We start from the raw sequence: 15,130 nt of genomic DNA, 5'->3' as shown, positions 1-15,130 counted from the left end.
CAGCTTCCTCAGCTCGTCAGGACGCCGCAGCCATTCCTGTCAGCTCCACCGACGCTGCAGAGAGGGACATATTCATGGGAGACCCAGACACGGTCTCTGGTGGCCTCACAACCGCTTAGGCGGCTGGTAAACAGCACATGTGGTGCTAGCCCCATGGTGCTGTATTGTATGGGTACATTATTTGTGTACTGTATATAATTTACACTGTATGAGCACAGTTCTTTCTGGCTATATACCCTATTGTGTTACTCAGGGAAAACTATAGCATGGCGCCCATAAAAGGCAGGGGTGCCAAAACACAGGCTTATTATGTTGCCTGCGCCGCATGTAAGACCCAGCTACAGGCAGGTTCCACTGACCCTCATTGTGTACAGTGTTCGACCCCTGTGACACTTCCTCAGCCGGATCCTCTGCTAAGAGGGGCCCAGGGGGAGCCACCTGTTGACACTGTCCAGGTGACGGGGACTGAGTTTGCAGCCTTTAAGGATCAACTCTCTGAGACTATGGCTAAGATACTAGAAGCCTTGCAGTCCAGACCGGTATCTCAGCAAAGGGACTCTGTTGAATCATTGTTCCCTGACCCCCCTCAGTTGGACCAACAATGTCCTCACGGGGTATCTCATACATCCCAGACGGAGGGTTCGGACTTAGAACCTAGCCCCAGATCGTCTAAGCGAGCCCGCTTAGAATTTCCCTCGACATCATATTGTTTAGGGTCTCAGCGGGGGGATTCTCTGGTTGTTGATGCGGAAACAGTTGATCAGGATTCTGATCCTGGGAGCGCTCTCAATCTTAATTCTCCAGACGGGGACGCCATAGTGAATGATCTTATTGCATCCATTCATCAGTTGCTGGATATTCTTCCCTCAGCCCCTCCGGCGGAGGAGTCTGATTCTCAGCAGGAGAAATTTCGCTTCAGGTTCCCCAAGTGTACACAGAGTATGTTTCTAGACCACTCTGATTTCAGAGAGGCAATCCAGAATCACCATGCTTATCCGGATAAGCGTTTCTCTAAGCGCCTTAAGGATACACGTTATCCTTTTCCCCCGGAAGTGGTTAAAGGTTGGATTCAATGTCCCAAAGTGGATCCTCCAATCTCCAGACTGGCGGCTAGATCCATACTTGCAGTGGAAGATGGGGCCTCGCTTAAAGATGCCACTGACAGGCAGATGGAGCTCTGGATGAAATCCATCTATGAAGCTATCGGAGCTTCTTTTGCCCCAGCATTCGCAGCCGTATGGGCGCTACAAGCTATATCAGCAGGTCAAGCGAAAATTGAAGCGGCCGCGCCACAAGTGGCTTCCATTACCTCCCAGACCTCGGCAATTGCGTCTTACGCTATGAATGCTGTCCTGGACTCTGTGAGCCGTACGGCAGTTGCGACCGCCAATTCGGTAGTAGTCCGCAGGGCCTTGTGGCTACGGGAGTGGAAGGCAGATTCCGCTTCCAAAAAAGCGTTTAACCGGTTTGCCAATTTCTGGCGACAGGCTCTTTGGCGAGCGCCTGGATGAAATCATCAAACAATCCAAGGGAAAGGATACATCCTTACCCCAGCCCAAGCAGAACCTCTCCCAACAGAGGAGAGGGCAGTCGAGGTTTCGGTCCTTTCGGGGCGCGGGCCGGTCCCAATTCTCCTCGTCCAAAAGGTCTCAGAAAGAACAAAGGAACTCTGATGCATGGCGGTCTAAGTCACGTCCTAAAAAGGCCATTGGGAGCACCGCTAACAAAGCGGCTGCCTCATGACTTCTACCTCCTCTAGTAGCATCCTCGGTCGGTGGCAGGCTCTCCCGCTTTTGCGACACCTGGCTGCCACAAATAAAAGACCGCTGGGTGAGAGACATTCTGTCTCACGGTTACAAGATAGAGTTCATCTCTCGTCCCCCGACTCGATTCTTCAGGTCTTCTCCGCCTCCCGAGAGAGCCGAGGCTCTTCTGCAGGCGCTGGGCACTCTGAAGGCAGAAGGAGTGGTGGTCCCTGTTCCTCTTCATCAACAGGGCCACGGTTTTTACTCCAACTTGTTTGTGGTCCCAAAGAAGGACGGGTCTTTCCGTCCTGTCCTAGACCTGAAACTTCTCAACAAACACGTAAAGACCAGGCGGTTCCGGATGGAATCCCTTCGCTCCGTCATCGCCTCAATGTCCCAAGGAGATTTCCTTGCATCGATCGATATCAAAGATGCTTATCTCCACGTTCCGATTGCCCCAGAGCACCAACGCTTCTTGCGCTTCGCCATAGGAAACGAACACCTGCAGTTCGTGGCACTGCCATTCGGCCTGGCAACAGCCCCACGGGTTTTCACCAAGGTTATGGCTACTGTAGTAGCGGTCCTCCATTCTCAGGGTCACTCGGTGATCTCGTACTTGGACGATCTGTTGATCAAGGCACCCTCTCTAGAGGCATGCCAACACAGCCTCGACGCTACCCTGGAGACTCTCCAGAGTTTCGGGTGGATCATCAATTTTCCAAAGTCAAATCTGACACCGGCCCAATCGCTCACATACCTTGGCATGGAGTTTCATACCCTCTCAGCGATAGTGAAGCTTCCGCTGATCAAGCAGCGGTCACTACAGACAGGGGTACAATCTCTCCTTCAAGGCCAGTCACACCCCTTGAGGCGCCTCATGCACTTCCTGGGGAAGATGGTGGCAGCAATGGAAGCAGTCCCTTTCGCGCAGTTTCACCTGCGTCCTCTTCAATGGGACATCCTACGCAAATGGGACTGGAAGCAGACGTCCCTCGACAGGACCGTCTCCCTCTCTCAGGCGACCAAAGCTTCCCTTCGGTGGTGGCTTCTTCCCGCTTCATTGTCGAAGGGGAAATCCTTCCTACCCCCATCCTGGGAAGTAGTCACGACGGACGCAAGTCTGTCAGGGTGGGGAGCGGTTTTTTCTCCACCACAGGACTCAGGGTACGTGGACCCAGCAAGAGTCCTCGCTTCAGATCAATGTTCTGGAAATTCGGGCAGTGTATCTTGCCCTGAAAGCGTTCCAGCAGTGGCTGGAAGGCAAGCAGATCCGAATTCAGTCGGACAATTCTACAGCGGTGGCATACATCAACCACCAAGGCGGCACACGCAGTCGACAAGCCTTCCAGGAAGTCCGGCGGATTTTGATGTGGGTGGAAGCCACGGCCTCCACCATATCCGCAGTTCACATCCCAGGCGTGGAAAACTGGGAAGCAGATTATCTCAGTCGCCAGGGCATGGACGCAGGGGAATGGTCCCTTCACCCGGACGTGTTTCAGGAGATCTGTTGCCGCTGGGGGGTGCCGGACGTCGACCTCATGGCGTCCCGGCACAACAACAAGGTACCAACGTTCATGGCACGGTCTCAAGATCCCAGAGCTCTGGCGGCAGACGCCTTAGTTCAGGATTGGTCGCAGTTTCAGCTCCCTTATGTGTTTCCTCCGCTGGCACTGTTGCCCAGAGTGTTACGCAAGATCAGGGCCGACTGCCGCCGCGCCATCCTCGTCGCTCCAGACTGGCCGAGGAGGTCGTGGTACCCGGATCTGTGGCATCTCACGGTCGGCCAACCGTGGGCACTACCAGACCGACCAGACTTGCTGTCTCAAGGGCCGTTTTTCCATCTGAATTCTGCGGCCCTCAACCTGACTGTGTGGCCATTGAGTCCTGGATCCTAGCGTCTTCAGGGTTATCTCAAGAAGTCATTGCCACTATGAGACAGGCTAGGAAACCAACGTCCGCCAAGATTTATCACAGGACGTGGAAAATTTTCCTGTCGTGGTGCTCTGCTCAGGGTTTTTCTCCCTGGCCATTTGCATTACCTACTTTTCTGTCCTTCCTTCAATCTGGACGGGAAAAGGGTTTGTCGCTCGGTTCCCTTAAGGGACAAGTTTCAGCGCTCTCTGTGTTTTTCCAGAAGCGCCTAGCTAGACTTCCACAGGTACGCACGTTCCTGCAGGGTGTTTGTCACATCGTTCCACCTTACAAGCGGCCGTTAGAACCCTGGGATCTAAACAGGGTGCTGATGGTTCTTCAGAAACCACCATTCGAGCCAATGAGAGATATTTCTCTCTCACGCCTTTCGCAGAAAGTGGTTTTTCTAGTAGCAGTCACTTCACTTCGGAGAGTGTCTGAGCTAGCAGCGTTGTCGTGCAAAGCCCCTTTTCTGGTTTTTCACCAGGACAAGGTGGTTCTACGTCCGGTTCCGGAGTTTCTCCCTAAGGTGGTATCCCCCTTTCATCTCAATCAGGATATTTCCTTACCCTCTATTTATCCTCATCCAGTTCACCAATGTGAAAAGGATTTGCACTTGTTAGATCTGGTGAGAGCACTCAGACTCTACTTTTCTCGTACGGCGCCCCTGCGCCGCTCGGATGCACTCTTTGTCCTTGTCGCTGGCCAGCGTAAAGGGTCACAGGCTTCCAAATCAACCCTGGCTCGGTGGATCAAGGAGCCAATTATCGAACCTTACCGTTCGGCTGGGCTTCCGGTTCCCTCAGGGCTGAAGGCCCATTCTACCAGAGCCGTGGGAGCGTCCTGGGCTTTGAGGCACCAGGCTGCGGCTCAACAGGTGTGTCAGGCGGCTACCTGGTCGAGCCTGCACACTTTCACGAAGCACTATCAGGTGCATACCTATGCTGCGGCGGATGCCAGCCTAGGTGGACGAGTCCTTCAGGCGGCGGTTGCCCACCTGTAGGAAAGGGCCGTTTTACGGCTCTCTTACGAGGTATTATTTTACCCACCCAGGGACTGCTTTTGGACGTCCCAATTGTCTGGGTCTCCCAATAGAGCGAAAAAGAAGGGAATTTTGTTTACTTACCGTAAATTCCTTTTCTTCTAGCTCTAATTGGGAGACCCAGCACCCGCCCCTGTTTTTTTGTGTACACATGTTGTTCATGTTGAATGGTTTCAGTTTTCCGAGTTTCCTTCGGATTGAAGTTAAACCAGTTTATAATTATTTTTTCCTCCTTCTTGCTTTTGCACCAAAACTGAGCAGCCCGTGGGAGCACGGGGGGTGTATTGGCAGAAGGGGAGGGGCCTAACACTTTTAAGTGTAGTACTTTGTGCGGCCTCCGGAGGCATAGCCTATACACCCAATTGTCTGGGTCTCCCAATTAGAGCTAGAAGAAAAGGAATTTACGGTAAGTAAACAAAATTCCCTTCTTCCATTTACTTACTAAAAATCATCTTAATTATCAAGAACTAAGGAATGTTTTATGCCGTTGTAAACTGCTTGTTGCATCCGTTATCAGGGAGCTCTGCAGCCTTATCAGTAGGTGTTCGATCTCCTAGGCAAGGAGTGCATCACGTACAAGTTCTCTTGTAATCACTGCTCTGAAGCTGGCCAGATTGCTGAATCCAGCCAATTGCAATGTCCCTGCACTTCTTTGAAACTGCAAATAAGTGCCCTGTGTCTCCACCACTGAAGAGCTCACCTTTCGGGTGAGCCACACGATAATGCCATTGGTCAATCACCTTAGGAGTGCTCTACCTCCTGGAATGCAGGACACCAAGAGTCAAATGAGTATTGGGCTCCTGAAGACTGATGGTATAAAAACCCATGTAATAATATTTAATTGGTTCTTTAATTGTTGTAGCTATTTCATTTTTTTATGTTTTAGAAAAATTTTAGACATCTGCTGTATTAAAAACACAGCCATATTTCATTGCTTATTAGTTCTTACATGTTCACACTTACAGGAACTATGTTTGTATATTCCAGGGTTTCAAAACAGTTTTAAGGGTATATCAAGGACTTTACAAAAAAAATGTGCCTAAGCACTAACAGGCAGCTGACATCATGCTAATTGACAGCCGGCTCCCCTAGTTAAGCAGCGGGGAGCCAGGTGTTGACTACCATGACTTCGGCTGTCCTGCCTAGTCTAGTGAGCAGTTCGGAAAAGAGGCTTCTGCATCACAGGCAGGACTGGTCTGTGACCGCTCTGTGCCAGCAAAGAATGACACCAGGCAGCTAAGTAGCAACTACTGTCTGTCTCTTTGCTGGCTTTCTGCAGCTGTCACTAAAGTGAGCTTATGAGTTGAGTGAATACTCAATAATTACACATGAAGCACCCTCTAATGATTTCTGTGGGCTATACAGAAGATTGAGTCCTGCTCTGATTGCTACTATACGCTGTATATAGTAAATATCACTGTCTACTATGACACCCAGTCATAGGCTGGACATCACAGAGGAGATCATATAACATACATGGGGGTGTAGAGCCGCCCTCAGCTGTTAGAGCAACCCATTGTTTCCCTGCTATTGTGTCGCAGGGTAGCCGATTACTGTCCGAACTAACGTCTGGTCGGATTGCTTTGCTAAAATGCAGGTGTCAGCAATTGACATCAGCATTTAAGAAGTTAACAGCAGCAATGGGCAGGCTACCGTTCGCTGTTGTAAGAGGCAGATGTCATCTATATAATAATAATAATATATTCACTTATATAGCGCTATTAATTCCACAGCGCTTTACATACATTGGCAACACTGTCCCCATTGGGGCCCACAATCTAAACTCCCTATCAGTATGTTTTTTGGAGTGTGGGAGGAAACCGGAGGAAACCCACGCAAACACAGGGAGAACATACAAACTCCTTGCAGATGTTTTCCTTAGTGGGACTAGAACCCAGGACCACAGCGCTGCAAGACTACAGTGCTAACCACTGAGCCACCGTGCTGCCCATATAGCTGGCATCTTTCCTCTGTGGAGCGGGCTGCTCTTCTGAGCCTGCTTCAAAGTCCCAGATACGCTCCATGACATATATATAATAATCATGGGGAGTTAAGAAGTTAAAATACATTAAAAAAAAATGCAGAGCATTTTTGAACCTATTAATTGAATATAATAAATGGAGATTCTCTTTTAACTATTCTTCCTTTCCCTATTCCCAGCCCTGGCAGGCATTGATTTTATTTATTTTTTTTGTCTTTTATATGAACTAATTTGTATTAAAAACAGACTTTGCAGAAGCATTACTACCCAAACGTTGTGAGAGCTGCCAATGTCATTAGCCGGGCCCTGTCCACACAAGAAAGTGACATCTCTGAGCTCTTGGAGCTGTCGTCATATGAGGTAGGAAAAACTGAGCACATACCGGGAATTACTGTATAAACAAATCTCTTTGCTGTCGTTCCATAGTAACTAATTCCAGTTGATCAGTTGATGATGTCTAAAGAGACTAATCTCTCTCTGCCACAAGGGACATCCACAGGAATAACAATGTTTAGACCCACGCCCTACACACAGGATACAAAATCCTGATTAGGCTTTAGCTGGATACAGCCGGGTTCTGCAGTTGTAGCTGAATGTTATTCCTATATAAAGTACCACCTTGTGTACCCGGCAGGTTTATCGAATCTAATGTGACGATCCAAGCAGTTTAAAGTAATCTATCTCTGGTCCCAATTCCTCTGCTGCCCATTTCATTAATTTCTGTTAGTTCAGCACTGTTTTCCTATAAGTTGTTGTGCAGTAATAGTAAATGGAGCAGAAAAAGCGATCCCACTTTGTAATGTACAAACAGTTAAACTTCTGCTGCATCTCTGGAGGGAGCGCAGTCCTGTCCCGGCTCACATCCTTATACTCCGCTCTCAGGTCTTGTATTGAGGTTTATTAAGAGCTGTATAAATGGACTTGGCTGCAGTAAGCCTGTCCCCTCTCATCTCCTCCGAACCTGCCATGATTCCATAATCTCCATTACAAGGGAAGCAATTAAAGTTGTTTGCATTTATTTCTCTTCACCAAAGGTCTTTTATCTTGGGATTTCTGCTTTGCTGTAGAAAAAAAGTAGCATTGTCCGATTGCATCTCCAGAGGTAATATTGTGATTATACATGAACTCCTTTTCTCTGTGTTTCAGCTTTTCGAGAAGGAGATGAAGAAGAAATTCCATACTGTGCCTTTAGAATTTGAACCCGTTCAAGGTCTTCTTGGCAAGAAGCACGATATTACCGCAGAGCACTTTTCTCTATGATCGGAAACCATGCTGATTTCTTATTCTACTCATCAATATTGTTTATGTATTATGAGGACTTAATTTTGTAATATAATAAACTTCTTTTGATTCTGACTATCCAGATTGTTTTTTCCTAATCTGAATAATGTCATATCTGCTGGAGTTTGCCGGCGTTGTTCCTTAGCAACCATCTATTCGTGTTTTAGGGGACAATGAAGTTCCTCTTCATTCTGTGTGATCCACAATAGTCTTTCCACTTGGTTTTGTCCCAAGGCTATGACTTTGCTGTCAACTATTTCCTCTCTAAAGTAATATGGTGGCATCAAGCTGGGTAACATGGCTAAATAGCTTAGATTTGTCTTGAGAAATAAAGAGCAGCATTATGTTGGGGAGTTAGTTTAATATTACCACGCTGCTTGAGGGTTTTTTTTTCTTTTTTTTTGTTTTTTTTTCTCCCATATAGAGTGGGTGCCAGCTGTATGATACAGCCAGTATATATTTCTCCATTCGCTGCTATGTAGCCACTTATATGGAGTTGGCGACCGTGGTATTTAGGGCACGTGATCCTCGTGGGGCATCCGTTCAGTTGGCACTATCCCATGGTGCCAAAGGGTTGACATAGCAGTAGTCATCTTGGTTTTCTAGTGAAGACGAGCCACCAGGAGAGAACCCCATAAAATCAAAACTCAAAATGCAATTCCGACAGTTTTACATTTTCAAATTTCACCTCACTTGGAATTATTTTTCCTGCATTTCAGTTTTTTTTTGTTTTTTTTTTTTTAAATATGGCAAAATGGTGTTATTTTAAACTACAACTTGTCTAGCAAACAACAATCATACGACTGTCAGTGGGAAAATTTAAAAACTTATGGTGCTTGGGGAAAAAAATGAAACTATTAAAACAAAATTGGCTTAGTCATTATGGTGTTAAAAGTATATTTTGTTTACAGCATATATGATCCACTGCTTAAAGATTATACAACTGCGAGACTCAAATCTGTTTTATGGCTTTTGCTGCTTTTTGTTATGCAAATTAAAACCTGCTTTTAACAGTACCAGCAAAAGATGAGATATTGGAAATCGCATGCACACGTTTGTTTTTTTGGTCCCACCCCCCTCCCTCTGACTTACCGTATGTGTTTATTTTACTATGGGCAGCAGCATGGGGGCAATATCTAACAGGGGGAGGTGTGCCATCCATAGGGGGCCATATCTAACACAGGGGGAGGTGTGCCATCCATAGGGGGCCATATCTAACACAGGGGGAGGTGTGCCATCCATAGGGGGCCATATCTAACACAGCTGGAGGTGTGCCATCCATAGGGGGCCATATCTAACACAGGGGGAGGTGTGCCATCCATAGGGGGCCATGGGCAGCACAGGGGGACGTGTGCCATCCATAGGGGGCCATGGGCAGCACAGGGGGATGTGTGCCATCTATAGAAGGCCATGGGCAGCACAGGGAGACGTGTGCCATCCATAGGAGGCCATGGGCAGGACAGGGAGACGTGTGCCATCCATAGGAGGCCATGGGCAGGACAGGGAGACGTGTGCCATCCATAGGAGGCCATGGGCAGCACAGAGGGACGTGTGCCATCCATAGGAGACCTGTGCCAGCTGTAGGGGATATGTGCCATAAATTTGGGACGTGTTCCATCAATGGGGGACATGTGGCATCACTGGGGGATGTGTGCCAGCACAAGGGGGCCATATCCAGATTAAGGGGGCTAATTTTAGGTTGGGGGGCTATGAGGGACATATACCCTTTATGATTTGTTAGATGGACACTGGCATTATAAGACGGACCCCATTTAACATAAAAAAAAAAAAAATTCTCTTTTCCTTCACTATATTTGGGGGTGCATCTTACAATCAGGTGCTTCTTATAAAGTGAAAAATACGGTAATTTGAAAGCTGCAGCAATTTAAAAAAACAAACAAACTGCGATATGTCAATTCTTTCACTGTTTTCTTCACCCGTAAAAGAAATGAGTGAAAACATGCAAAGGTTTTTTCATGGCATTTTTGCTGAATATAACAAACTGTATTAAACATGAAGACAGAGCACTTGAAATGTGCAACTTAATGTGTCAAACGCTGCAAAACGAGTGTTTTGAACACCGCATTTCTACTGCTGAGTGAGCAGCTACCTGTACTTGAAGAATGGGAGAGTGCCCAGCTTGAACTAGCGGCGCGCACGACTTGGCTGCTATTTTGAACGGTCCGTTTTCAGTAAGACAGAGCATTTAGTTCCATGCACGAAAATCTTTTTCCAAGACTAATGTTCACATCTTAGTTTGATAGAAGGCTAACAGACAATGGAACACTCTTGACGGGGGCTGATGGTTTTCAGTAGACTCCTATCCCAAAAGATTTTTTTTTTTTTTTATCATGAATCCCACATCTGTAGGGGATTTCTCTTAGTTCGATGACATTAGGTCTGGGCTTTTTTAATCTTTTTTCAATATATTTTGTTCATTAGTCCCCCACAATGTCTGGATTCCCAAATTAACAATACTAATCATCTGTAGCTGCAATACGATATAAATGCAAAAACGTGCCTATATTACGCCTGTGTGAAACTGGTTCTACTTTAGCCCAGGACCTAAAGCAGCATCATCTGTAACTCGGAAACAGCGTCATCTTAGCTGTACAGTACAGGGCAGTAATATTCTTTATTTTTAATTCCATAAGTATCTTTTCGCAAATCTCTGCCTTCCTGATAATTAACAGTAAGCCGGGTTTTTGCTCCCCAACTGCATTGGCGCAGTGCACATGTCCACAGAGACGGCGGTAATGCAGAGAACAGCCAGCAGTTAGTCAGCTCGGCAAATCTTACGGCTGGCTGTGTACTACATCACTGATGCCTCCCTAGGCATGCGCATTGTGCCGATAAAGCTGGGGTGTGTATACCCAGGTTGCTGCACATCAGGGAGAAAGATTTGCAAAGAGACGAGTGGTGATAGTGCATTTACAATCATGTTAGTGATGCCTAGAGTAATATAATTAGTGGGACAATTAGTCTAGGGAAAGCAATGTGCGGACACAAGGGTCAGGGTGGTGCTCTCGTCCACTGGCCTGTGTTTAGAAAGACCACACGTGTCAGGGCTCAGCACACTCCACACCTGTACTCCAGCCCAGTGGGCAGAACACTAGTCAAACAGCACAGTGAACGTACCACACTCTGGTAAGTTAATTGGATTACCAACAGACAAGTGCATATAGTACATCCCCAGCAAGGACACAAGATGGTGCAAGTGAAAGAATCTCATCCTTCTGTTGGTTGCCAGGGATTAGGACCTCCGCGACTTCGGGACATCCAGGGCCACTACCCCGGCCATCAGCACCCCGGTTTTGTCAGGCACCCAGTGAGAGGAGATAGCAGCAACCTTAGGAAGCCGACTCAGCACAGTGAGGTATGTGGCCAGGCAGCCGAATTGTTCTGACCTGGGTTGTCCAAACAAATTTGCGGGCTCAGTACTGGGTAGTAGTAGCAGGTCTGTATTCCAACAGGTGAAACCATGCTTCCTAGGCTGAAGTTCTGTAGAATAAAACTGGTGGCAGGAAACGGATACTTTTTTATTAGCGCCCATTTCAGGGCATAGTGCCCCACACGATTGATGGGAGACAAACCTGTCTGTTCCCTCATTGTTCGCTAGTTCAATTAAACTGCTTGTCCTCTAAATCAGAGATTCCCAACTGCAGTCCTCAAGGCCCACCAACAGTGCATGTTTTCAGGATTTTCTTAGCATTGCACAAGTGTTGGAATCCTCACCTCTGCAGGTGATTAAATTATCTCCTGTGCAATACTAAGGAAATCCTGAAAACCTGCACTGTTGGTGGGCCTCGAGGGCTGGCGTTGGGGAACTCTGCATTAAATAGTGCTGACTAGAACACCGCAGGGGGCTAATGCAATCTGTAATCAGCAGCCATTCCAAAAATTGGCATACAAAAAGGGGCATCTGACAGTCTCACATGAAACAATGCCACATGTATCTTGACTTGCCAAGGAAAGGAATAGTATGTCTGGCATAATTAAGAATAATTCACCCTCACTTAAGTGCTCAGATTTTCCTCATTGACGCTGAGACGTCTCAAGCAACACCCCACAACTAGTCAGTCGCTAATTAACATATTGTAAACGTACTTATAAAATGATTTGTCATATGCACTATTCAATCAGACAATAAATTGGGCATTTTAGGAAGGGTATAATGGCACTAAGGTATACATGATGGCATTTTTTTAGAGCCTGGGAAAGCTGTCCAAAAACCTTGTTGCTTTATTACATATCTGCAAGTTTTCCCACCTTTTTCCATGGATTATTTCTACCTCAAGCCATGATTTTAATAATCAGGGCAGTAACCAGTGTCTTATCTCTTTAAATCATGTCATCTTGTAGAATTTGTCTTACTGGTGCATAATGTAATACAAAAATAAAATGAAACATTCAGCAATATAAAGTTCTCAGATGTGATTTGCCAAAAGTGAATGTTCTTTTTTTAATCTTTCTAGAAATTGTTATTCTGTTCGGAAATTTAATTTCCGGCTAAATACAAAGAATCTCCAAAAACCCTTCTATTTGCAAGGATGAGAACAGACTGACAAACTCCCGCCAGAGAGCCTTGCGGATCAGCTCCACTGCTGTACATGTGTATCCTCAGAATACGATTGAAAGATCAAGAACATGTTGAAAGATTTAGATTGGAGGGAAGACTTGGGACATGATTCAATTTGTGTTCTAGTGCAGTGAGCCTTGATACTAAAAGTAAAGTAAAATTATTGTGGCTGCAGAGAAATGGAGACAATTTCTGAGGCACCAGGAGTGCCATTCTTACATTTTGCTAAATTTATGTTAACAGAATAGGCTACTTGCTCAATACAAATCCAGTTATGTGATGCTGGAGTTAAATATACTCTCTCGAGCATCGGTCTGGCCCACCAGGACACCGGCCGATGCTCTGGTAACTCCCTGAGTCGGACGTACAGGGGGCCCTGACATGAATCTGCATAACTAATCATATACTAAATACTGTAGTTGCAAGTCAAATTTATGTATGATATAGCCAAGGTAATGGTCTATAAAAATAATGGTAGTTTCACATTGAAAGGTGTATAGAAGTTGAGATATGGAGCCTGAAAGTTAAAAAGTTCAAAACATTGTTACCCTTTTGCTTGTCCGTGTACAGCATGATGGCACTATGTCCCCTGAATACAGTATGATGCCACCACATCCCCCATACTGTATGATGTCCCCACAGCTTTTATTCAGTAGAATGACACCTCATCCCTCCCATATACTGTGATGCCACCACATCCCCAATACAGCATGATGGCCACTAATGCCAATAACATTATGATGTCTCCACATCCTGCAACATACAGCATGATTTCCCCACGTTTCCCCCCCCCCCCCCCCCCCTACAGTATGTTGCCAACACATCCCACCATGCAGTATGATGTCCCCACAGGACTTACAAATACAGTTCAGAGTTTAATGCCCCCACACAGATTTTCATCAGTGGAATAATGAGCAGTGCAGATATCCAAGCCTACAAGTGAGGCCGGGGCCACACGAGGCACTAGTGCGATGCTCGCTTGACACTCGGCTCGCGCTGGCAGCACAGCAGGAGCCGAGGGTCATGCTAGTATCCATGCAACTGAGGTCCAACTGTGCGAGCGGACCTCAGCTGCGTGGGGCGGGCTGGTACTGAGGAGTGGAGGGCCGGCACGAGGAGGGAAGGAAGGGATTTATCTCCCTCTCTCCTCCGTAGCCGGCTATTGCGATTCTCACTCTGCACGCGCGGTACACCGGTGTACCGCGAGTGCAGTGCGATTTTTCTCTCGCCCCATTCACTTGAATGGGTGCGAGAGAAAAGTGTCTCGCATTACAATCGTAGCCCAATGCGATTGTTTTTTCGGTCTGATTAGGGCTGAGAAAATAATCGCTCATGTGTGCTGACACACAGGCTAAAATTGGTCTGAGTGGAATGTGATGTTGCTCTAATACGCCATGTGCGCCCGGATCCTGCACAATCTCCATAGATTGTGCTGGGGACGCAGGACGCATGCAGTTACGCTGCGGTGCAGATCGCAGCGTAACTGCATGCAATTATGCAACGTGCGCACATAGCTTAAGGCTGGTTTCAGACGTGCGTGTTTTAGGTACGTGTGACATCCGTTTTTAACACGGATGTCACACGTACCCATGTTACCCTATTGTGTACTCTCACACGGCCGTGTTTTCACACAGACCATGTGGCCCTGCTATTTTACACGGAGACGTGCCCGTTTTTTCTCCAGCAGCATGGGTGTCACACGGACCGAACACTGATGTGATCCGTGTGACACGTACTAGAGAAAACACGAGTTTTAAATAAAAAGATTTTCTATATTTACCTGTTCCAGCGATGCTGTCTGTGGCTCTGCTGCCTCCCGCTCCTGACCCCCGCTCATTATTTTCATTGATTATTCACCGCAGTGAGCAGCTGGGAGCAGGGGCATCGCGGTGACAGCGCTGGAGACAGCACCGCCGAGGACAGCATCACTGGGGACATCGCTAGTGACAGGTGAGTATCCTGCTAGCAGTGTGTGTGCAGGCACGTCCAGGAGGTCATCAGATTTCCCAATTAACTCTGATGACCTCCTGATGACACCCCTGCGACAACTGCGTTACAGCGATTGTCACGATGGTGACTTCCAGGGGTTCATGAGAGTTCATTGGGAACCCTGATGAGTCCCAGCACACTGCACTGTGTCACTGCACAAACTGCTGTATACTCACCTGTCACCGGCGGTGCTGTCCTCGGCTGTGCTGTACCCAGCCTTTCCCCACGATGCTCTGGGTTCCAGATCCTCAGGCAGTGAACAATCAATGAAAATAATGAGCGGGGATCAGGAGTGGGTCGCAGCAGAGCCGCAGACAGCACCGCTGGATACAGGTAAATATAGAACATCTTTTCATTACAGAGACACATGTTTTACCCGGTACGTGTCACATGTATGCACACACGCGTGACACACGTGTAACACACGTGTGACACGTATGACCATAACCATGTGTGTGACTGGTACCTGATTAAACACAGACGTCTGAAACCAGCCTAACAGCTGGTGGAAATCGGTGTACTGGAGGAGAAGTAGGCAGTTACCTATGAACTAGTGCACATCTGCATAAGAAAAAGAAAGCACTCACAGATAACTCCTATAA

At 47.2% G+C, this 15,130-nt stretch overlaps 1 protein-coding gene across 1 annotated transcript in view; it reads left to right on the top strand.

The window, feature by feature from the left end:
- Positions 1 to 8,035, top strand: part of NOC4L (nucleolar complex associated 4 homolog) — a 51,912-nt gene extending 43,877 nt beyond the window's left edge. The window contains exons 14-15 of the mRNA XM_075321960.1: positions 6,926 to 7,039; positions 7,826 to 8,035. Coding sequence (XP_075178075.1) covers positions 6,926 to 7,039; positions 7,826 to 7,939 — 228 coding nt within the window. The 3' untranslated portion in view covers positions 7,940 to 8,035. The remainder of the gene's footprint in view (positions 1 to 6,925; positions 7,040 to 7,825) is intronic.
- The last annotated feature ends 7,095 nt before the right edge of the window (positions 8,036 to 15,130 follow it).

This window comes from Anomaloglossus baeobatrachus, chromosome 1 (assembly GCF_048569485.1).
Source record: "Anomaloglossus baeobatrachus isolate aAnoBae1 chromosome 1, aAnoBae1.hap1, whole genome shotgun sequence".
NCBI classification, from domain to species: Eukaryota; Metazoa; Chordata; class Amphibia; order Anura; family Aromobatidae; genus Anomaloglossus; species Anomaloglossus baeobatrachus.
This window is presented reverse-complemented; position numbering and strand designations above follow the sequence as displayed.